This window comes from Nothobranchius furzeri, chromosome 11, assembly GCF_043380555.1.
Source record: "Nothobranchius furzeri strain GRZ-AD chromosome 11, NfurGRZ-RIMD1, whole genome shotgun sequence".
NCBI lineage: Eukaryota > Metazoa > Chordata > Actinopteri > Cyprinodontiformes > Nothobranchiidae > Nothobranchius > Nothobranchius furzeri.
Window position 1 is genome coordinate 41,954,411 of NC_091751.1, and position 21,471 is coordinate 41,975,881.

A 21,471-nucleotide genomic window follows, 5' to 3' on the forward strand; every position below is an offset into this window, starting at 1 on the left:
TTTCAGAAACACTATAAATTTCATTGTGCATAGATGGCTCAGCACAACTATTTTATTGCATACACATAAATGTAACAGAAGCTTGAAAATTTCTGATGGTATTTCCAATAATTTACTAAACATAACAAATAAGAACACATTTACACACAGAGTTCATCACATTATGTGTCTCAAGTTAATCATGCATCTACCCACAGTCAGGATTACTGTTTCTGGATGATTTCCTTCTCACAAGTAGAAAAGATCAAAATTGTGTAACAGAAGCCACTGCTGTGTCTTTAGGACAGTTAATTGTTGTTTCTCAAGGCTCCATGGAAGAAAACAGATTTTCAAATGTTCTTGTCAGAGTGTAGTTTATCAGCGCACATGGAATGGCCCTGATGAAGCTGGCCCCCATGCCATCGTAGAATCCTCTAAATCCATTTCTTTCATAAATCCCAATAAGTCCTGGTAATACCCCAGAAGATGGGCTTGACGCTAAAACAAAAGCTGGAAAATGAGAGAAAATATCACAATTAAAGTTTTATCTCAAACGTTTTTAGAACATAAAGTTGTTGTAAAGGTGGCAGACGTTACCCTGCGCTTGCTGCTGAGTTCGAATCACCGCCAGCGGGTAACTACTTATTTGCCCAGAGGCAAAAGCCACAAAGCTGAAGAAAAACAATTTGGAGTCACTCTTGTAGTCTGGATGGTTCTTCGCCCAGTTCATAATCGACTGCAATGAGAAACAAATGAGTGTATTTCAAAATAAAATATGTGTTAAATTATCAGTGTTGCCCACCTGGTGAACTGCACACTCCACACCAGCGTAGGGGATCATGCAAAGGATGCTGGGTTTGAAACCTCTGTAAAAGGAGGACATGGACTCGTTCCTGTAAATAGAACGAGCACAGGCCATGACGCCATTATAGGTGCCGGCTCGCTGCAGGTTCAGCCTCACCTTCAACACCTGTGGAACAGAAAAGAGGAGAACCACACTAAACAAAACCTCACAAATAAATTAAAGAGAATATAAACCATTCAGACCCAACTCTGATACCTCTAAGGGGTAGAAGACAGCATGAGCAACAGTTCCTGAGATGCAACCTAAACCAAAGCGCTGCTGCACCGTCAGGGCCTGCTGGCTTTGGTTTTGGGTGAGAACCTTCATCTGAATGGACGAAAGCATCTCTGAGCGTATTTATCAGTTAGCAACAAGGAGCTATTTGAGAGTTATCCAAATGGATAGCATGATGAGCTGTGCAGCACCTGTGCATAGATAAGACACTGCAGCGTTGACTGTGGAGTTCCTTTCAGGACATTGATAGTGTTCCCTTGCCACATTGACCTCAAACCACCTCCTTTAAGCTCCTGAAGCCCCTGAGAGAAGGCCTTAGATCCTTGAACCTGTGAAGCAAACAGGAAATAGGTTCAACTACCTTATAAATCTAAACCAACCTTAGCAATAGCAAAAAGATTTAGCTCTGCAGGTCGTATCTTTTCATATATATAGGATGGCTTGCCAGGCAAGGGTTCAACCATCTTTGAGTCTGAATGTTGTGCAGATCTTTGCAGTCAAACCTGCCTACAGTTCCCAAAAGCAACGACAGAATGAAACCCCACCTGAAGCTGGGTTTTCAGCCGGTCTATTGGTGCTGTGGCAGTACGGGACACGGCGTCAGAAAGACCTGCCACCAGAACAAACGTCTTCCAAGCACCAAAACCAGACACCTCATCTGGGAACTCAATGGGCATGGCACGACTCTCCCCTACATCGAAAACCTGCATCAAACTCAATCAATCAGCCGCCCATCCTCTAAGTTTATTTGAACCCGACTCAGTTAGAATACATTACCAAGTTGTGTTTCCAGGAGGACATGAGCTCCCCGATGCTGTCCACCGGGTTGAGGATGATGTGGTGCAGGAATTCACTCCAGTCCACCGTCATGGAGCTGTCCTTATCCATCCTGGTGAACGCAAACAGCAGCAGCAAATATCAGAAGTATCTTCATGTCACATCGCTCATCTGCAGATCAATGTGCAGATTTTTTATGATTTATAACATTTATTTTTTTTCAGTTTATGTGGTTTAGGTTGATTAAATTAAAAACACAAAAAATGCACACATTATTTTCAAATCATGATAAAAAATTTGACTTATTATTTTGTATTACCATCTAATAATAATGAAAAAACTTGTATTTTAGACGAATAAACAGGAATATCTTTTGCCAAGAATAAAATAAAAATCACCCGAGTGCAATAGTGGGCAAAATAGTCTTACATTTTTATAATTTTTTTTGCATTGGGCTTTGAAATGACCACTCCTAACTCCTTAAACAAACATATGATGTCGTCCTGGTCAATCACTCCTGATCAGAGAAGAGATACACACAATTACAAACACACACTGATTGTCCTGTTTTCCTAGGTGTCATGTGATGATGCTGTTAAAGGTTTCATGAGTGCAAAGGTCAGCGAAGCGCTGCAACTTCTATGTTTCTGTTCAAACTCTTTCTAGTTTGGATGTTTTATTGTGAAAAATGTAAGTTTGTTAAGGCGATGTTCTTGTTTTGGTCCAAATATCATTAAATCTGTTGATGTTATAATGTTTCCTGGAAAATACGATACACTGGTTGGTATTATCTTTCAAAATGTGTTGTTTGTTGCTCACCACAATTGTTCTTGTCAAGGTCATGAAAATAAATTTTCCACTTCCTCTCTCTGTCCAACATGTATCTGAGAAACTCGTCATAATCCAGCAAGCCGTCTTTGTTTGTGTCGTAAGAATCAACGATGCGCTAGAAGAAAATGACTTTTAAATTAATTTTAAATGAATTTGACACTATGAGAGTGATCGAGGTAGATGAAATGTTACCTGAGCCTTTCCATCTGCTGAGAGGATCCCATGTTTCCTCATTTCTTCGTGGAGTTCTGCCACCGATATAAACCCATCCCTGTTCTGGTCTAGTTTATCAAATAATCCTTGGAATTGATCCATTAATTTCTTTTATTGGAGAGTTGTTTTAGAAAATTTAAGATTTGGAAGTGCTAAAACAAAGTCTCCTCTTCACCCGGAGTCTTAAAATGAGACGATAAAGTGCTCCATGGTCATCAGAGATTATTGACCTGCAGCTCAAATGCTGACTCACTAGGAGAGCAGGGAGGCAATGCAGCAAGGAGTCTCAGTTTGAGGAGAGAAACTCACTTCCAGCAGGTGGTGCTGCAGGAGAAGCATCCATCACAATGTTCCTGAATCTGCTGTGATAGAAAAGATCATATAAATTCTCTAAAAACTGAAAATCAGCTGGTGTGGAAATGTGGCACCACACCACAGCTCTCAAGCTTTTGTATTTGCAATTTCACCCAACTATTCTGGATTTACACAACCTCAGCAAGATAAAAAAAAACAATTTTTTTTGCAAATACATATAAAATGTATATATATAAATAAATTAAGCTATTTTCTAAAAATGTATAGAAAATGTGGTTTGCTTCAGTAATAATAAGTTTAAGACCAACAGAATAAAATATTAAAGCGCGAGAAACCAACGTCCACCTATGTGGTTTCCAGGTTTCAGGAGGAGCTTCAAAGGAAATTTAAAACTTGGTATTTTTAGCTACTAAAGAAAAAAAGTGAAATAAGTGTGCTTAAAGAGGACTGAATGACTGGGTGGACATTAAAGGTGGCCAATATATTTTTTAAATGTACTACAGTGGTGTACAAATCACCAAGCTGAAAGGGAAAAAAAAGTTTTACATTTTAATTATTTGTAAATCTTCATAGATTTTTTTGGTTAGGTAAATAACACTCACATACTCCCCTTCATCACTGACAACAAGTGGAGGTAAATGTGTAAAACAAAATTTTAGAATAGCGAAAGTTTTGTAACCGTTTGTTTGTAAATGAATCAGTAAATGAATTTTGTCCTTGTGGACTCCTGTAGATGTAAACACGGCTTCTAATATGGTGTCGCCCAGAGACTTAGGGTGTGTCTCAATGCCAAGGAACCTCTCCTTGATGTCTTGGCCCTGCCCCGGTTGCCTAGGAGATACGTCATCAGGAACCACCAAGACGTGTTCCAACGTTCATGTTCTACCGAGGCGTGTGTTCTCCGTTTTATTAGCCGTTTAGCTAGCTGAGCAAGGATACATGGGAGGTGTAATGTAGCCTAGCTTTGGTAAAAAAAAATTCCCAGAATACACCACTGTTTTGTCAAACGGATGATGGATCAGAAGCTGGCAGCTACTTCGGTTTAAAAGTAAGTGTTTTTTTTAGATCCAAAGAAGTTATCAATGGTTGGTTAGTTGCAAGACATCGCCTTGCCAGACCAGGTGCCTTGACATTGAGAAACATCCTTAGACCCGCTCCCATGTATTGTAGACCTATTTTTTATGGTTTTATGTTACAAAGCCGCTAATATTTTTCAACAACTGGGCTTCAGTTCATTCAAACTACACATTGTCTCTTTAATAAAATGTCAATCTGCACAAACATTCTTGAAAAACAGTACAGGGCCGCACAAAAGCCATCTGAGGGCCACATCAGGCCCTTGGGCTGCAGTTTGAACACCCATGTTTAAAACCAAAACAAAGGTTGCAGAAAGTTTTTTCTTGCAGACAAGACAGTTGGTTTGACATTATTCAGAACGTCTCCATTATGGTGAGCAGCTTGTGCAACATTCTTCTTTCTACAAATCTCAGCACAAAGCCATCCTTTTTTCTATTTATCAGTTTGTTCATTTTCTTTGAGTCACTGTCTCTGACTCTTCTGCCACAGCAGATTGCTCTTTTCACCAGACTTTGCAGAGTTGTGCAACATCTTGCTGAAAATGTTGAAGAACTCCTCACCTAGAGTGCTGAAAACCACCTCAGCTTACATTCAGGATCAAATTGTTATTATATTATAAAATATTTCAGCAGAAAATGAGAAAAGTTGGTGTGTTTTTTTTTAAATCATTATCTTCCTGGACTGTATTTACATTATAGATAAAGATTATTCTTGATTATTATTATTTTTTATGTTTATGTGCGCAGAGTTGGTGGTGGTATGGTGTAAGCTCAGGTGTGTTAGCTCTGTGCGGTGACGTCATAGTTCAAACGCCACGAGCAGGACTTTTTGTCCTTCCTCACCTGTGCCATGTGTCCAGGACCCACCATATAGTGAACTACGAGCCTCAGCATTTGTTTTTCTAGAATAAGCCGCTGGACTCCAGCTCAAACTGCATCAAGCTGGACTCTGGAGGGAGCTAAACCGGAAATTGACCTAAAAATTAAAGGCAACGCTGACGTCACGATTTGCAAATTGAAAATAATGCATAAAAATAATTTACTTTAACTAATTACATATATTTATCACCTAAAAATATTTATGTTTACTTACAGAAAACATTAAGAATAAAAATAATTATAAAATCAAATGAAACAGACATTTTACGCGTTACGTAAACCGGAAGTAGAATTATTGATTAAGTCTAACTGGACTCGTTTCTGTATGAGAGGGAGGGGGTCTGTGTCTATTTAAAGAGGGTGATCCAGGTTCAGATGAATGACGGAAGCTCCACAGCTTTGGTCATCATCCAAATGGTCTTCATCCTGAGCTGCAAGTCAGATTCTGACCGTTTATTCTTCACCAGTTTGCTGTGAAAGCCTTTAGTCGAGAAGAACCGGGTGTACCAGCTCCTCGGGCGGGGGGGCTTTTGCTTGATTTTGGTCATATATTTTTAATAGATGAAAAATGGGAAGAGACTATTACAAGACGCTGGGAATCGCCAAAGGAGCCACAGAGGAAGACATCAAGAAAGCGTACAGAAAACAGGCTCTGAAATGGCATCCCGACAAAAACAAGTCCGCGACCGCTGAGGAGAAATTTAAGGAAATCGCCGAGGCTTACGAAGTCCTGAGTGATCCGAAGAAACGGGAAATTTATGACCAATACGGAGAGGAAGGTAATGTGGAACCCGATTTAGAGACCCGTTTCTGGCTTTAAACACATTCAAGTCTCACTCTGCAACCAGCAACCCTAAAGGCAGAGAACAGCTGTTCAACAGATTATAATCCCACCAAAATATAAATTTTACAGTAGGGAATTTTACTGCATCATATTTAACTCTGGATTTGAAGGTCTCTTTCTCAAATGTTTCTGATCCACACAACGATGCACAAAAATGTAATTTTATTCAGTACCAGGGAAAAGTGTGAATTTCCAGTCCAGATGGCCTTGGGTGGAAACCATGTTCTCTGACTCATTTTTTACCTTGAATATTGCCAGAAAAAGCCAGAGAAAAAAGGTGAGAAGTGAAGCCAAAGCCTTATTAAACAGGCATCTTTGTTCAAAGGAAAACCAAATAAACAATTGTCATTTATTCATGAAAAGTGTGTGTGTTTAGGCAAAAGCTGAGCACACTTTTCTGAGAAGAAAATTGGTCAGACTTAGAATATTCATTTTTAATTTAAATTTTGTCTTTATTTGTCTAAAGAAACCTGATTAGGGGAACGTTTTTGGTTTTATTTGAATCATTGATTGTCTAGCACTTGCTTAACTTTTTAATATCTTATTACAGCCCTTAAATACCTTCAAATGATAACATCCAGTCTTAAATAAGTTAATTTCTACTCTATTCTAAAAGGTTTAAACTACTTAAAGTCAACCAGTAACCAAGCAAAGTGACACAAATTTGAGATAATCCAATAAAGCATAAACATTTTAAAAATTGTCATAAATAAGCCAAAAATATTAGGAACTACTATTTTCTTCAGTTTTATTATTTATAGCTTTATATTAAAGAAGCCTGGACTGTATGATGCATCTTTTTGGAAGATTTTTGTGTTAAGGTGCAATAAAGGTGCAATATGTAAGAAAGACATACACTGTAACCCTGAATGAGTTCACTGAACTCAAAATTTATGAGGAAACTGATTACCTAATAATTTTTAAGTTAACTTATCTAAAAACTATAAGTTTAACATAACTTAAAAAAATGACCTGAATAAAATCAAAGCATTTAACTACCTCCAACCTATAACTTAGTACTTAAGCAACTTACAAAGTTTAATTTCACTAAACTTGCATATTTTATTTTGTTAGAACTTTATTATGTTTTTACTAACCTAAATATTATAACTTAAATGAACTCTAAATGGACCTATTAAACCCCAACCCAAATAAGTTGAATTTGCTTAAAAATGACAATGTGGCAGGCTGTGAAGGCAGTAACTAACTCCAGATCATGACTCACACGCCAATTAATGCTACCAGCCAATGAAAGTGGAACACTCAAAGTCAAGTTAAGAGCATCTGGTGTGAACAACCACAGTATTATTAACAATGGGACGGCACAGCCGTACAGCATTATTTTGACCAACCTCCTCACTTATGGTGCCAACATGATACAAAAAGTAACACCACATCTGCAACACTGAATGAAATAATAACTGAGAACAACAGTCATCCACAATAAACATGCATAAACACCCCAAAATAGAGCAAAATAACTGAAAACATGACTACCCACCATGCACCTCCCCCACCAGTTGTATATTGTTCCTGAAATCCAACAAAATTGCTAGTTTGTGGTTGTTTTTCTTGCAAATCCACAAATATTTAAAATAATATACAAGTCTGTTTATCAAACACACTTTAGGGTTGACGTGAAGATGAATGGAATAATATAGAAACATAAAATAATAAATCAATCATTTTTGGTGAATATTACTCATTAAAGTTAAGTTGTCGTTTATTGATTAATTTAAGTTATGCTTACTTAAAAATAAATAGTTCAGACTAATTAAAACGTTTGAGTTCTATGTACTTAAAACAAGGAAAAGGTTGAACAAGCTCAACACATTTTAGTTCTAAAAACATTTTTTTAAATTATGAGTTTTATCTACTCAATATTATTTGATTATTTTGAACTTTTGGGTTTACACTGTAAGACTGACATTCTGTGGTCAAATTTGAGTACTGCAGTTTATTTTTTCTGAGCCAAACATCACTCTCTCACTTCAGTTCATCTGTGACTTTGGAGGCTGTTTTCAGTTCTGGATTAGAGCTGGAAAAAGAGGACAGGCAAAGATGTTTATGTTTATGTATTTAGCAGACGCTTTTGTCCATAGCGACTTACAAGTTATAATCGGCATGTTGCCCTTGAGGCTAACAACAGCAACAATAACAACAACAACTTGACATCAGTCATGTAGAGGAAGGAACAAGGAGTGAACAGTAGAGAGGGTGGACGGGTGCAGGGAGGGTGCTAGTTAAGAAGATGCTTTCTGAAGAGCAGAGTCTTCAGGAGGTTCTTGAAAATTCAAAAGGAAGCCCCTGTTCTTGTAGTGCTTGGTAGGTCGTTTCACATTTGTGGAACGATGCATGAGAAGAGTCTGGATTGTCTTGAGCATGGTGTAGGCACTGCTAGCCGATGATCCTGTGATGACCGGAGCGGTCGGGCCGAGACGTAAGCCTTTGCAAGAGGATTCAGGTAGATGGGAGCCGTACCATCTCGGACTTTGTATGCTAGTGTTAGCAATTTGAATTTGATGCGTGCTGCTAGCGGTAGCCAGTGGAGCTCAATGAACAGAGTGGAGAAGTGTGCTCTTTTTGGCTGATTGAAGACCAGACGTGCCGCTGCGTTCTGGACCATTTGAAGAGGTCTCGCATTACAGGCCGGAAGACCAGTTACAAGGGCATTGTAGTAATCAAGGCAGGAGATGACAGTAGATTGCACCAGCAGCTGGGTGGCATGTTGGGTTAGATATGGTCTGATCTTTCGTATGTTATACAGCGCAAAGAGGCATGAACGAGCAACAGAGGCAAAATGATGTTTAAAGGTCAGGAGTTCATCAATCACAACACCCAGATTTTAAACTGCCTTTGAAGGAGCCAGAGATAGGAAGTCATTATGGATTGAGATATTGTGCTGTATGGATGGTTTTGCTGGGATGACAAGAAGTTCAGTTTTAGAGAGGTTGAGTTGGAGATGGTGGGATTTCATCCATTTTGATATGTCAGAGAGACAATTTGATATTCGTGCAGAGACCATGTGGTCGTCCGGTGGAAATGACAGAGCGGGGTGTCGTCTGCATAGCAGTGGTAGGAGAAGCCATGTGATCAAATGATCTTACCCAGTGAGGTGGTGTGTATGGCAAAGAGAAGAGGTCCTAGTACAGAGCCCTGGGGGATTCCTGTGGCAAGATGGTGCACAGTAGAGAAGTGTCCAAGCCAAGATGCACTGAATGATCATCCTTTGAGGTACGATTCAAACCAGGTGTGTGCTTTCTCTGTGATGCCCATGCTAGAGAGTGTGGACAAAAGGAAGCCATGGTTGACAGTGTCAAATGCAGCCGATAAGTCGAGCAGGATAAGCACTAAGGATTTGGCAGTCGCTCTAGCTTCTTTTAAGGATTCCGTCACTGCTAACAGAGCAGTTTCAGTGGAGTGGCCCTTTTTGAACCCAGATTGGTAAGGATCAAGCAGACAGTTTTGTGAGAGGTATTCTTTAATCTGCTTGAAAGCCGCCCTTTCAATGATTTTGGACAGAAAAGGGAGGAGAGAGATAGGTCGGTAGTTCTCCACATGATTTGGAGGAAGATGTGTTTATTTTAGCAGCGGTTTAACCTGAGCATGCTTGAGAGAGGTGGGAAATGTACCGGATGTCAGTGAAGCGTTGATCACATGTGTGACTGCTACAGGTGCTGTAGGAGCAATAGCTTGGAGCAGCTTAGTCGGAATGGGGTCAAGTGGGCATGTAGTAGGGCGGCTGCACGTCAGAAGCTTGGACACAGTTCTCAGTGAGAGGGGAACAAGAGGAAAATGAAGCAGTACGGCTTGAGATGGTTGGGCTAGATGAGCTATACACTAAATTGATAAGCACATAAACACATTGTCATATCTGGTGTTAGCACTCTTTAGTGTTTTATGGTTGGGAGCACTTAACACACTCATTAAATAAAGTGTATTATTATTATTATTATTACAGCAACATGCCTCCGGCATTTAAGTGCAGCTGCTTGCTGTCTAACTGTTATAGTTTAGAATGACTCATAATCCACAATTGACTCCTTATTCACATTGCCAATGCTTAATTTGAGACGGATCTTGCCGGAACAAGATGCAGGAACTATCCTATTTTGAAAGGACCTTTCTGGCAACTGTCTGCTAGGATCCGGCAACTCACGTGACAAACTTGTGCTATACACAGGATTCGATTTACGGGTGAGCTAGGGAGCTCCTGGAAGCCCTCAACACACCCAGGGGGAGCCCAAAAACGATTCTAGTTCTACTTATATTACATTATTTATGTGGACTCTCCGGGGATTATTTTGAGCTGAGAGGCGCAGAGCTCTGATCGTTGACGCGCTCCAGACAGCTGCGTCTTGAGCACGGCCACAGTAACATTCTCAAAGTGTGCCACCTCAAAAACAAATTTAACACGCGATCGTTCATGTCTGCTCATATCCTTTCATGCTTTCTGTCATTTATTTGTGCCTGATACGTTTCGCTGCTACGCAGCGGAGCGCATCACCTGTTTCGTCCTCCGGTGACTTCACCACATCGGTGCGGTCCGCGCGCGGCGCACACTCCGCCGTTTTTGCGGTCGGTAGATCTTTTTGAAGTGCAGTTCAAAGGTAACTCATGAGGTGAAAAAATATGAAGCCAGGTAGCAGTTTTTCTTTAGAATTGAGAGGAGATGCAGGAAGATAATAAACAGACAAGACAGAAAAATAGTCAAATAAAAAACAAGTTCCTTTTTGTACCTGGTGGTTGCAACAAATAGACACCATTGAAGGTAATCAGAAGTGAGGAACAGAAAATTAAAGGATTCCTTCCATGTTTAGATCAAAAGGAAATCTGAGAGGCTGCAGGAGCACCAGGGAGTTTGCGGCCGCTGCGCAGGGGGAGAGGGCTGAAGCAGGGGAACAGTAAAGATGCAAAAACTACTGTTGTTAGAAGAGATGTGTGTTAACTTAGGAAATGTGGGCGCAATTTTAATTATTTGTCAAACCCATCCCCCCCCCATGCATGTTCCAGCATCTATTTTTTGTCACACCATGTCCTGTCTCCCCATTCTGTTCAGTCCTGTGTCCATGTTAATTGCTCCCACCTGCCTCTCATCTCCCAATCACCCAAGGTCCCAGCTCCTCCTGTATTTAAACCCTGTTAGTCCATTTTGTCTGGTTGGTTCATTGTTTCATTGTCCTGCGTGTCTCATTAAAACCCTTTACATGTTCCTGTCTGCCTGCCTGCCTCCTTCCTCACCCGCGTTTGGATCCTCACCTCCATTTCACTCACCGGCACGCTTGTGACAGAATGAATCAACCCTGTAAAGGATCCAGCGGGGAGGTTCTTCCTTGGGAGTGTTTGCTCCAGTTTTTAACCGCAGATCACCGGCCGGCTTCTCCTCCTCTGGCCTTGTCTCGCCGCAGACGCCGTCGCTGAACCCCGGCTGCGACGATCCCCTCCGCCCTCCCAGAGCTAGATGTGAGGTTGGACCAGGAGACGCAGCTAGACCGCTCCTGCTACGTGGGCACCAGACTGGCTGTGTGCTCCTCCGGAGCTGGCCCACGGCGTGTGGAAGGATGCCGGGCTCCACCGTCACCCCTGGTCCCAGGACGGAGCCACCAGCTTGCTGCAGCTCCGGCTTGGCAAGCCAGCTTGGACCCGCCCCCAGTCAGACCAGCAGTCCCGTCTCCAGTCCAATCAGTACCTCCATCATCTGCAGGCGGAGGGACCATGCCTACAGCCCAGCTGACAGAGCTCGCCGACCTCCAGGCGGAGCTTGGCTGGATCCGTCAGCTAGTCAGCCTCCAGGAGTTCCAGCTGGACACCCTATCCTCCCCGAATTACCAGGAGGAGGTTCCGGTCCAGTCTGCAGCTCCCTCATCTCTTGGCCAAAGGATCGAACCCGCAGTCCACCCAGCAGAGCTCGTCGGTCTCCGAGCTGAGCTGCCCCAACTCCATCAGAGCCTCAGTCTCCAGGAGCTCCAGCTGGACAATCTATCCTCCCTGCTCTCCCAGTTTCCGGCAACACCAGTTCAATCAGCTCCTGTCCCAGCGGTGGTCCCGGAGGTCGCACCGCATCCAGTTCCAGCGGTGGTCCCGGAGGTCGCACCGCATCCTGTTGCAGCGGTGGTTCCGGTGGGTGCACCACATCCAGTTCCCGTGGTAGTCCCGGAGGTTTTACCGCATCTTGTTCCAGCGGTGGTCCCGGAGGTCGCACCGCATCCGGTCCAGCCTGTCCAAGTGGTCTCGTCTGTAGCAACTCCTCCTCCACTCCAGAAGCCGACGCCCCTGGACCAGAAATCGACGGTCAAGAAGCCGACGGTCCAGAGGCTGACGGTCCAGCAGCCGACGCTCCCGGACCAGAAGTCGACGCCCCCGGACCAGAAGTCGATGGTCCAGAAATCGACGACCCCGGACCAGAAGTCGACGCCTCCGGACCAGAAGTCGATGGAGGTCGACGGCCTTTTCAGTCCTGAAGTCGATGCTCTTTCCAGTCCAGAGGTCGACGCTCTTTTCAGTCCAGAGGTCGAAGCTCTTTTCAGTCCAGAGGTCGATGCTCTTTTCAGTCCAGAGGTCGATGCTCTTTCCAGTCCAGAGGTCGACGCTCTTTCCAGTCCAGAGGTCGACGCTCTTTCCAGTCCAGAGGTCGACGCTCTTTCCTGTCCAGAGGTCGACACTCCTTCGTGTCCAGAGGTCGACGCTCCTTCGTGTCCAGAGGTCGACGCTCCTTCGTGTCCAGAGGTCGACGTTCCTTCGTGTCCAGAGGTCGACGCTCCTTCGTGTCCAGAGGTCGACGCTCCTTCGTGTCCAGAGGTCAACGCTCCTTCGTGTCTAGAGGTCGACGCTCCCTCGTGTCCAGAGGTCGACGCTCCCTCGTGTCCAGAGGTCGGTGTCCCCTCCAGTCCAGAGGTCGACGTCCCCTCCAGTCCAGAGGTCGACATCCCCTCCAGTCCAGAGGTCGACGTCCCCTCCAGTCCAACGTCTCCGCCGTCTCCAGTCCAGTGGTCGACGCCGTCTCCAGTCCCGTGGTTGACGCCGCCGTCTCCAGTCCCGTGGTCGACGCCGCCGCCTCCAACCCAGAGGTCGACGCCGCTGCCTCCAGCCCAGGGGCCGACGCCGACGCCTCCAGCGCAGAGGCCGACGACGACGCCCCCAGCCCTGAGGTCGTCGCCGCCGCCCCCAGCCCTGAGGTCGTCGCTGCCGCCTCCAGGCCAGAAGTCAAAGACGTGTCCTCCGGCGTCTCTGCCTCCAGTCACCGCCAGTCCTGCCCTCACCAGGCGCGGGCCCCCAAGAGCCCGTTGTTGCCTCCTCCTCTGCCACAGACGCAGGCCCCCAAGAGCCCGTCGTCGCCTCCTCCTCTGCCACAGACGCAGGCCTCCAAGAGCCCGTCGTCGCCTCCTCTGCCACAGACGCAGGCCCCCAGTGCCCGTTGTCGCCGCCTCCTCTGCCACAGGCGCAGGTCCCCAAGAGCCCGTCGTTGCCGCCTCCTCTGCCCCAGGCGCAGGCCCCCAAGAGCCTGTCGTCGCCTCCTCTGCCCCAGGCGCAGGCCCCCGGACTCTACTGGTCCCTGCCTCCTCTCCATCGGTCCCTCTCGGCCCTCCCTCCGGGTCCCCCTCCTCCCGCCCTGCTCTATGTTCCTGTGGGTGTCTGGAATCCGCCCTTTTTGGGGGGGTGGGGGGTGGGGGGGTACTGTCACACCCTGTCCTGTCTCCCCATTCTGTTCAGTCCTGTGTCCATGTTAACTGCTCCCACCTGCCTCTCGTCTCCCAATCACCCAAGGTCCCAGCTCCTCCTGTATTTAAACCCTGTTAGTCCATTTTGTCTGGTTGGTTCATTGTTTCATTGTCCTGCGTGTCTCATTAAAACCCTTTAAATGTTCCTGTCTGCCTGCCTGCCTCCTTCCTCACCCGCGTGTGGATCCTCACCTCCATTTCACTCACCGGCACGCTTGTGACATTTTGCCTTTAGTGAACTTTGGTTTGACGTCAGTATTTGCATTCCAGGAACGTTTGATTTCCAAATTAAGCACTGCACGTCACACATAAATTTCACAGTAATATTGAGTATTTGGTTATTGAAAAAGTTGCTTGAGATATTTTCAGAGCCGTCCATTTTTTTCTAATTCACCGTTAGCTTTGTTAGCTTAACGTTAGCCACTAGAGATTCTAGAGCAGGGCTATTCAATTCTGGGCCTCAAGGGTGAATATCCAGCATGTTTTAGTGGTTTCACTAGTCCAACACACACTAGATTAAGTGGTGTGTAGCAGTAGCCTAGCGAACTAGACCAAATTCTTGCTTTACATTTATTTATTCTGGCTTGCCAGGCTAGTGTAGCAGCTCATCAGGCTCTGCAGAAGCCTGTTAGTCACCTGCTGATTGAAATCAGGTGTGTTGAAGCAGAGTTAAAACCAAAACGTGGTGTATTAGAGTAAAACAAAAGAATGCCGTGGCTTCTTAGGGGTACAAGAAAAAACTTCTGGGTCACCCAGGTTTACTGGCTTTTCTTCTTTAAACAGTTCTGAAGCACATTGCCGGACTGTGTCAAATTACAAATGCCGGCGTTGCAGAGTTAAATCAGTGGAGACTTGGCAACCTCACAAACTCACTGACTGTAAACAGTAACTACATCCCGCTTTCTTTCTTTTTTTGAAAAGAGAAAAACTGACAACCCCTCAGCCAGCTGAGAACAAAATCTGTTTCTGTATAACCTTCCTTTGAACATGATTGAGACATTAGACTCTTTTGTGATTTCACTGTGGAATTCTTACGTTTGGCTATGGGAAATAGTCAAGAAATCTTTATTTTCTTTATGATCTCTTCCAAGTGACTATTTGATCAAATTTGTAATAAAGATTATATTTTTCTTTTCCAGCTGGTATAAATGATGTTTGAAGGCCATCTATGATGTTCTGCTGATCTCAAACCTTTGATGATTAAAACCTTCATCAAACAGTTTGAAATGCCCAAAATCACCCAGAGAAAACCAAAATGATGACATTTCAGAGTGAAGTTATTTAAAGCTCTGCTTGGAACTAGCTGTTCTGTTCAACACTGCTCTCCCAAAGCTCCAAATGGAGACTTTGCCACCCATCCAGTGTCATCCCACAGTCTCTCTGCAAGTTTCTCACAAAATAAGCCGGTGACAGCTTTGATGCTTGATGCATTTATACTTGTGTCCTTTACCAGGCTCGGTTTGCTGGGATTCAGCTGTGTCTACTTAATGCAATTTAAAATGAGTAATTTGCTTTAATTTAAAATAAATTATGTTTTTAAACACAGATTTAGTTATTTTTTCCCCAAAACCCGCTATGGTAGTGTCTTCTGCATGTTATCAGGAGTGTAACAAGCTGTCTTCACCACAGGACACCATTAAATCTAGCGTATGTAGTCCTAATTTCATTGCTGTTTGGTGAGACAGGTTCTAGTGAAGCTTTTCCTTTTGGTATCCTGCACCGGTCCCTGTCTTGTCCTTCAACAAGGGATTTGAGAACCATTTGAATTTCCAGCTGGCCCCCCAGTCTCCATACCTCTCATAAATGAGAGACCATTAGTCAGGAGACGAAAACGAAGGCTGAGCCTCATGATTAGAACTGAGACCGGGTCTTTGTGCTCCTCTTTTGTGTGAAAATGTCTAGACATGCTTTGTGATTGAGTGAAAAACAATATATTTATTTTCAACAAGTTTTCTTTTGAGGAAAAAAAAATAGTCTGCAAAATGCCTCAAAGATTGTGATAATAGGTAAAAATATAAAGCTCTAGTTTATGACAACAAAATAACCTCAAACAAAATAACCTTTAATTAGCAGTAACAGCAACAATCTTTATTTTTATCATCAAAAACACATATATATATATTTTCAAACATAATTTTTGGACTTGGGTAAAATGAATTCTGTCCAAAGATTTGACTTGTGTGCAAAATTAGGAAATAATACTTCGGGAAGACTAAATTGTGTAATATTTATGTTTAAAAGCCAATTTTCAAGTTATAAACTAGATTAAAGGTGCAATATGTAAAAAAAACACAGTAAAATAATCATAAACACTATTGTCTAACTCATTTTGGAAGGAAGGTTACACAAACAGATTTCCTTCTCAGTCAGTTGGGGAATTGTCAGTTTTTCTCCTATTGAAAAAGCAAAAAGGGACGTAGTTTTTGTTTACAATCTGTGAGCCTATGGAGTTGCAGAGTCTACCCCGGCAAACGCTGCAGCGCAGGCATTCATAGTTTAATACCAGCAGCAGCGTTTTGTAAAGATCCTAAGCCAGTAAAAAGAAGCAGCCCAGAAGTTATTTCTTGTACCCCTAAAGCCGGGCGTACACTGTGCGACTTTTTCACTTTTTTGAGCCGATTTTCCAGTCGTGCGAGAAGCCACGACATCGGGGCGAGTTTTGCGCCGAGCGGTCGTGTAGTGTACAGGGGGTTACGAGAGGCGATTAACACCACGTGACCAGCCGCCGATCAGCAGTCGTGAGGTCACAGGGACTTCTGGTGTGTTTAATATTTCGCTCGTCCCTCGTGAGGGTATCGCACTGTTGAAGCGGCGCTGCGAGCAGCTGCGAGCAGCTACGATCCAAAAAGTATCAGAACCGCTCACGGCGCATGCGCGCGCAATCCTGCATCAACGCCGGCCGGTCGCTCGCTATTTCCCTAATAACTCACGCTGTTCGTTTTTGTTTCTACACGTTTTTTTTACTCACAAAGATTGTCAAGAAAGCGTGTTTGTCATGTTCATGTCAAATTAAACTGATCACAAAACACAGATTCACTTTCTTTATTTCGTTTTCCTCATCCAACCCCCATAAATCCCTGTGTGTCCTCCTGCAGCACTCCCGAAGGACAACAGGCAAGACAAAAAAGTCTGACGTGTTGAGTAAAAACTGCTATTCTTAGCACATTTTTAGGGCCGACGTGTTGCTACCAGACGTACAGTGTGAGCAGTCAGGTCGCATGCGAGAACTGGGTCGTACAGTTTGAGCACACGACTCGTGAGATCTGCCCTGCGAGGAAGTCGTACAGTTTGAGCTGAAGCTGAACGCTGCGAGTGAAAAAGTCGCACAGTGTACGCCCGGCTTTAGAAGCCACAGCATCCTTTTGTTTTATTCTAATATTGGTTGAAGAAGGCTAGAAGCTAAAGTTAAGCTAATGTTGAGCTAACAAGTTAACGCGACTTTGAAGCAAACAGTCTGCTCTAAAAATAAGCTCAAAGTACTTTTATAATTACTAGCAATTTGAAATTATCTACTGTGTATGACTCGTCGTCTAGAATCTTCTGGTGCTTCTCCATAACTGGCAACATTCATTGAACTCGCACAACGGTAGTGAGATTCATGTGTTTCACATAACACACCTTTAAATATTAAATCTATTCAAATTTAATGGAGTATTAGTAGTAGTATCCTAAAAGTTTGTCTTTTGACCTGAAGGTGCATTAATGTTGTGGTGATTGTTGATGTAGTTACTGACGAGTCTTTTCTGTTGTCCATCAGGTCTTAAGGGGGGAAATGGACCTGCTCCAGATGGACAGGGCCCTACCTTCACCTACACCTTCCACGGAGATCCTCATGCCACCTTTGCCACCTTCTTCGGGGGCTCCAACCCCTTCGAGATGTTCTTCGGGCGTAAAGCGAATGGCAGAGACGACGATGACATGGAGGTGGATGGAAATGACCCCTTTGGCTCCTTTAGTAATTTCAACATGAACGGCTTTCCACGAGAAGGCCACACCGGCCTCGGGGGTCAGCAGCGCCGGAAGCAGGACCCGCCCATCATCCATGATCTGAGGGTCACCCTGGAGGAGGTCTTCCAGGGCTGCACTAAGAAGTTGAAAATCTCTCGCAAAAGGCTGAACCCCGACGGCAGGACCATGCGAACGGAGGATAAGATCCTCACTATTGAGATCAAACGAGGCTGGAAGGAGGGAACCAAGATCACGTTCCCGCGGGAGGGGGACGAGTCGCCCAACGCCATTCCTGCTGACATCGTTTTTGTCATTAAGGACAAACCCCACCCCCACTTTAGGAGAGAAGGCTCTAACATCGTGTATCCTGTTCGTGTTAGTTTGAGACAGGTGAGAGAGCTCCTATTTTAGCCTTTTAACTGATTGTTGTTCTATTAATAGAAGATGACGGAATGATTAGTCAGTTTTAGAACAAGTTCACAACCAGATGAGGGTGCTGCTTTCAGATCTGGTGCTCCAACGCAGTGAAACCTGGTCACGATCAATAAGCTGTTGGTGGTCTGCCCGAAAAGCACAGAAAACACACAGTGATGCTGAATGAGCATCGTTCTGAACTACACACACATTTCAGCTGTTCCCTTATGTAATCTGGACCATCAGAAACAGGATCGCCCACATGCACACGTTGTAAGAAGTGCTTATGTGGTCCCTCCCACCCTCATCAGCTCTCTGTTCTAAATCCCACCGTCTCATTTCCTAATATTAGACCTTTTATGTTCCAGCAGTAGCAGATCAGCTGTGCAGGTGCATGATTCACTCAGCCTATTTTTGTCGTTTTAGTTCTAAATATACATTTACAGTTCTCTTTAAATGAGGAGTATGGGGTTAAAACTGAAATAATGAAATAATTTGACATATTCTGATCATTTCTGCAGCAAAAAGGTAAATGAAATAATTTCCTTAGAGTGATAATGTGTAGTTTTTGCCATTAATCTCTGGAAATATCCATCGAAATGTTGTTGAAAATGAATTAAAATGATGCCCAGTTGTTGGCAGCTATACCAAAAAAATCTGGTCTAAAATACATGGGAGCGGGTCTAAGTCTCTGGGCGACGCCATATTAGACGCCATGTTTCCTTCTACGGCGCCCGTGAGAACAAAACTCATTTATTGATTTGTAACATAACATTTACGAAACTTTGGCCATTCATAAAAGTTGTTGTTTTACACATTTACCTCTTCCCTCGTTGCCAGTGATGAAAGGGAGTGATGTGATGTCATTTTGCTGAAGGTTGCGCTCCCAGGGATTTTTGACCCTAATGGGTATCCATTGGTAAGGTCTTTACACAAAAATACCTCTCCTTGCAATGATTTAGGTATGCACTGCCCCCTATCGCCAGGGAAAATTCACACTGTCACTGTTAAAGCCCAAATCCAACATCTTTGAACTTGTATATTTTCGTAATATCAACATTTGGGCATTTATGTCTATAAATTCTGTTTAGAAGGTGGATTTGAATGAATCACTTGCCAGTGACAAGTTTTCTACAAATCAGAGCGTCTGCTAATCAAACAACAACAAAAATCATCACTTCTGAGATGCCAGATCTGAAATCGGTACAGTTTTTGTTCCAGCTTGGTGTAAATCTTTATCGTTTTTTACAATTGCAGCTAATTTGAAGGATTTTTGTAAGGAAGTAAAAGCTTCACAAATAAATAAATAAACAAACAAATAAATAAACAAACAAACAAATAAACAAATAAATAAAATGTTGCTGCGAGAAGTCTTCTGTAGAAGTCAAACTAAATCACGCAAGAATACTTCTTGCTTTTTTCGTCTTCTTGTTAACCTGAGTGTTCATTTTGGATTCACAGCTTTGGAAGTGTCACTCACTGAACTAAAACAGGTTTTGCATGTGGAATCAAAAGGAAATATGAAAGGAAAGATGCTGATTTAGATGTTGTGGGTCTCAGTCTCCCGCTAGTTCTCACTAACACCTTCATTCTCATCTCTGCAGTCTTTGTGCGGATGCTCGGTCACCGTGTCGTCGATAGACGGGAAGACCTCCAACATGAAAATCACAGATGTCATCAAGCCTGGCATGAGGAGAATTGTAGCTGGACAAGGTCTCCCCCTCCCCAAGAACCCAGAGCAGAGAGGAGACCTGGTGGTGGAGTTTGACGTGAACTTTCCTGAAACGTTGCCTGGCAACGCTAAGGATGTGCTGAAACGGCACTTGCCTACATAGGACAAAAGGACAAGGACCGACCTAGAGGGGAGCACGGCGTGACGACCCCCCCCCCCCCCCCCCATCCATTAGGAACACTTTAACTCAAGGATGGTTCTGACATTTCCCAACTGATGAATGTGCAATTTCTATTTTTGAGCTGTTTGTATTTGCATGCTGCCAAACTGGTAATAGGTGCAAGTGAAAGACTGCTTGTGCTTGGACTGCTATGTGAAACTGACTTTTCCAGTCAAAGTTTTCTTTTGGTTAAATGCAATCTTTTTGGCTGTGAAAGGATTTGCCAAATAAATTTTCAGCGACAAACTGTTGATCTCTGAAGCAACGGTTTCTAAACTGTCATTTATGACTATTTTAGTTAGTTTTGAATCAGAGGCTCTCTTACTGTTTGTGGGCAGAGGAACTAAGGAAAGTTAAAGTGTATTTTGGACAATTACCCGTTGACACTTGAATTTTAAAATGCATGTTTTCCTATGAAGTCATCTGAAAAATAACTCAGACATTCAAAGAATCCTTCGTCATGAAGTAAACCAGTGTATAAAACACGATTGTTTAAGGAGAATGCTCATTTGCTTAGAAATATTTGTAGTCTGTGTAGCAACACTGCAAAAAAAAAAAAAGGTTCTTTATAGCCCAGGAAACTGAATCTATATTTTAAAAGTCTGATGTGAATATTTAGTTGTTGTAAATTACAGTATATAGTTACATTTTTGATGTATAGAAATTAATAATAATAAAACAAAATACTGTAAGTGAGTTTGATTTTAAGTCACTGGTTGTGAAGATATGAGTGGAAATGTATACAAGCACCTTTCCCACCAGGGGGCGCTACTTTACCCAATCATAAATGTAATATAGGCATGTGTGTGTATTATCTATCTACATACATACATATATGTGTATATGTTTATGTATGTATGTATGTGTGTATATATATATATATATATATATATATATATATATATATATATATATATATATATATATATATGTGTGTGTATGTATGTATGTATTATCCTTGTGTGATGAAGGTGTGTGTAACTGCTGAGTCACAACCATGCAGTGCAGGTGGAGTGTAAACACACCTGCTCAGTGAGGGAGGTTTTCAGCTGGTAATCCTCTAACAGTTACTGCCACCAACCAAACAGATTTAAAATGACAAAATAATATTCAGAAACCCAATAGTCATTTTTATCCACATATTCCTGTGTTGCAGGGGTTAATTTATATTTTAAAACATCTGTATTCTAATCCCATAATCAGTAATTGTCTGACCCTAAAATAACCTGCATGATCCGCATTACAATGGTTAATTTATACATTTGATTTAACCAGTTTACATGTCCACATGGCTAAAAAATAAAACACACCACATTTTGGAGGAATTATAAATTTAGATGTAGACAGTTAACATGTAAATAATAACAATATTAACACTAACAATTCAGACTATTATCCTCATCACCCCAATAAACTATCAATATTTGATTAATAGTTTCTAAAGATGCAGAAGCTTCAGCAACACAAGATGCAGAAGCTTCAGCAACACATTTTTATACTGACCAGT

At 42.9% G+C, this 21,471-nt stretch overlaps 2 protein-coding genes across 2 annotated transcripts; one reads left to right on the plus strand and one right to left on the minus strand.

Moving 5' to 3' along the window:
• Positions 1-161: 161 nt before the first annotated feature.
• On the minus strand, positions 162-3,194 carry slc25a24l (solute carrier family 25 member 24, like). Its single transcript, XM_015956195.3, has 10 exons — positions 2,858-3,194; positions 2,654-2,780; positions 2,264-2,351; positions 1,835-1,946; positions 1,603-1,761; positions 1,249-1,386; positions 1,040-1,150; positions 782-949; positions 577-715; positions 162-489 (listed from the first exon to the last, which is right to left on the minus strand). The coding sequence occupies exons 1-10, from the start codon at positions 2,978-2,980 to the stop codon at positions 302-304; spliced, it is 1,353 nt and encodes a 450-aa protein (XP_015811681.1). The 5' UTR covers positions 2,981-3,194; the 3' UTR covers positions 162-301.
• A 2,324-nt stretch (positions 3,195-5,518) lies between these two features.
• Positions 5,519-19,978, plus strand: dnajb4 (DnaJ heat shock protein family (Hsp40) member B4). The gene is made up of 3 exons (XM_015956196.3): positions 5,519-5,927; positions 17,468-18,048; positions 19,677-19,978. The coding sequence occupies exons 1-3, from the start codon at positions 5,717-5,719 to the stop codon at positions 19,905-19,907; spliced, it is 1,023 nt and encodes a 340-aa protein (XP_015811682.1). The 5' UTR covers positions 5,519-5,716; the 3' UTR covers positions 19,908-19,978.
• The last annotated feature ends 1,493 nt before the right edge of the window (positions 19,979-21,471 follow it).

Bases quoted from the DNA above. Each gene is read 5' to 3' on its own strand.
- slc25a24l (XM_015956195.3), bottom strand. From the start codon at position 2,980: ATGGATCAATTCCAAGGATTATTTGATAAACTAGACCAGAACAGGGAT. The intron at 2,781-2,857 runs GTAACATTTCAT...ATTTTCTTCTAG, and splicing joins CAGCAGATGGAAAGGCTCAG to CGCATCGTTGATTCTTACGA. The intron at 716-781 runs GTGGGCAACACT...TTCTCATTGCAG, and splicing joins TGGAGTGTGCAGTTCACCAG to TCGATTATGAACTGGGCGAA.
- dnajb4 (XM_015956196.3), top strand. From the start codon at position 5,717: ATGGGAAGAGACTATTACAAGACGCTGGGAATCGCCAAAGGAGCCACA. The intron at 5,928-17,467 runs GTAATGTGGAAC...GTTGTCCATCAG, and splicing joins TGACCAATACGGAGAGGAAG to GTCTTAAGGGGGGAAATGGA. The intron at 18,049-19,676 runs GTGAGAGAGCTC...TCATCTCTGCAG, and splicing joins TTCGTGTTAGTTTGAGACAG to TCTTTGTGCGGATGCTCGGT.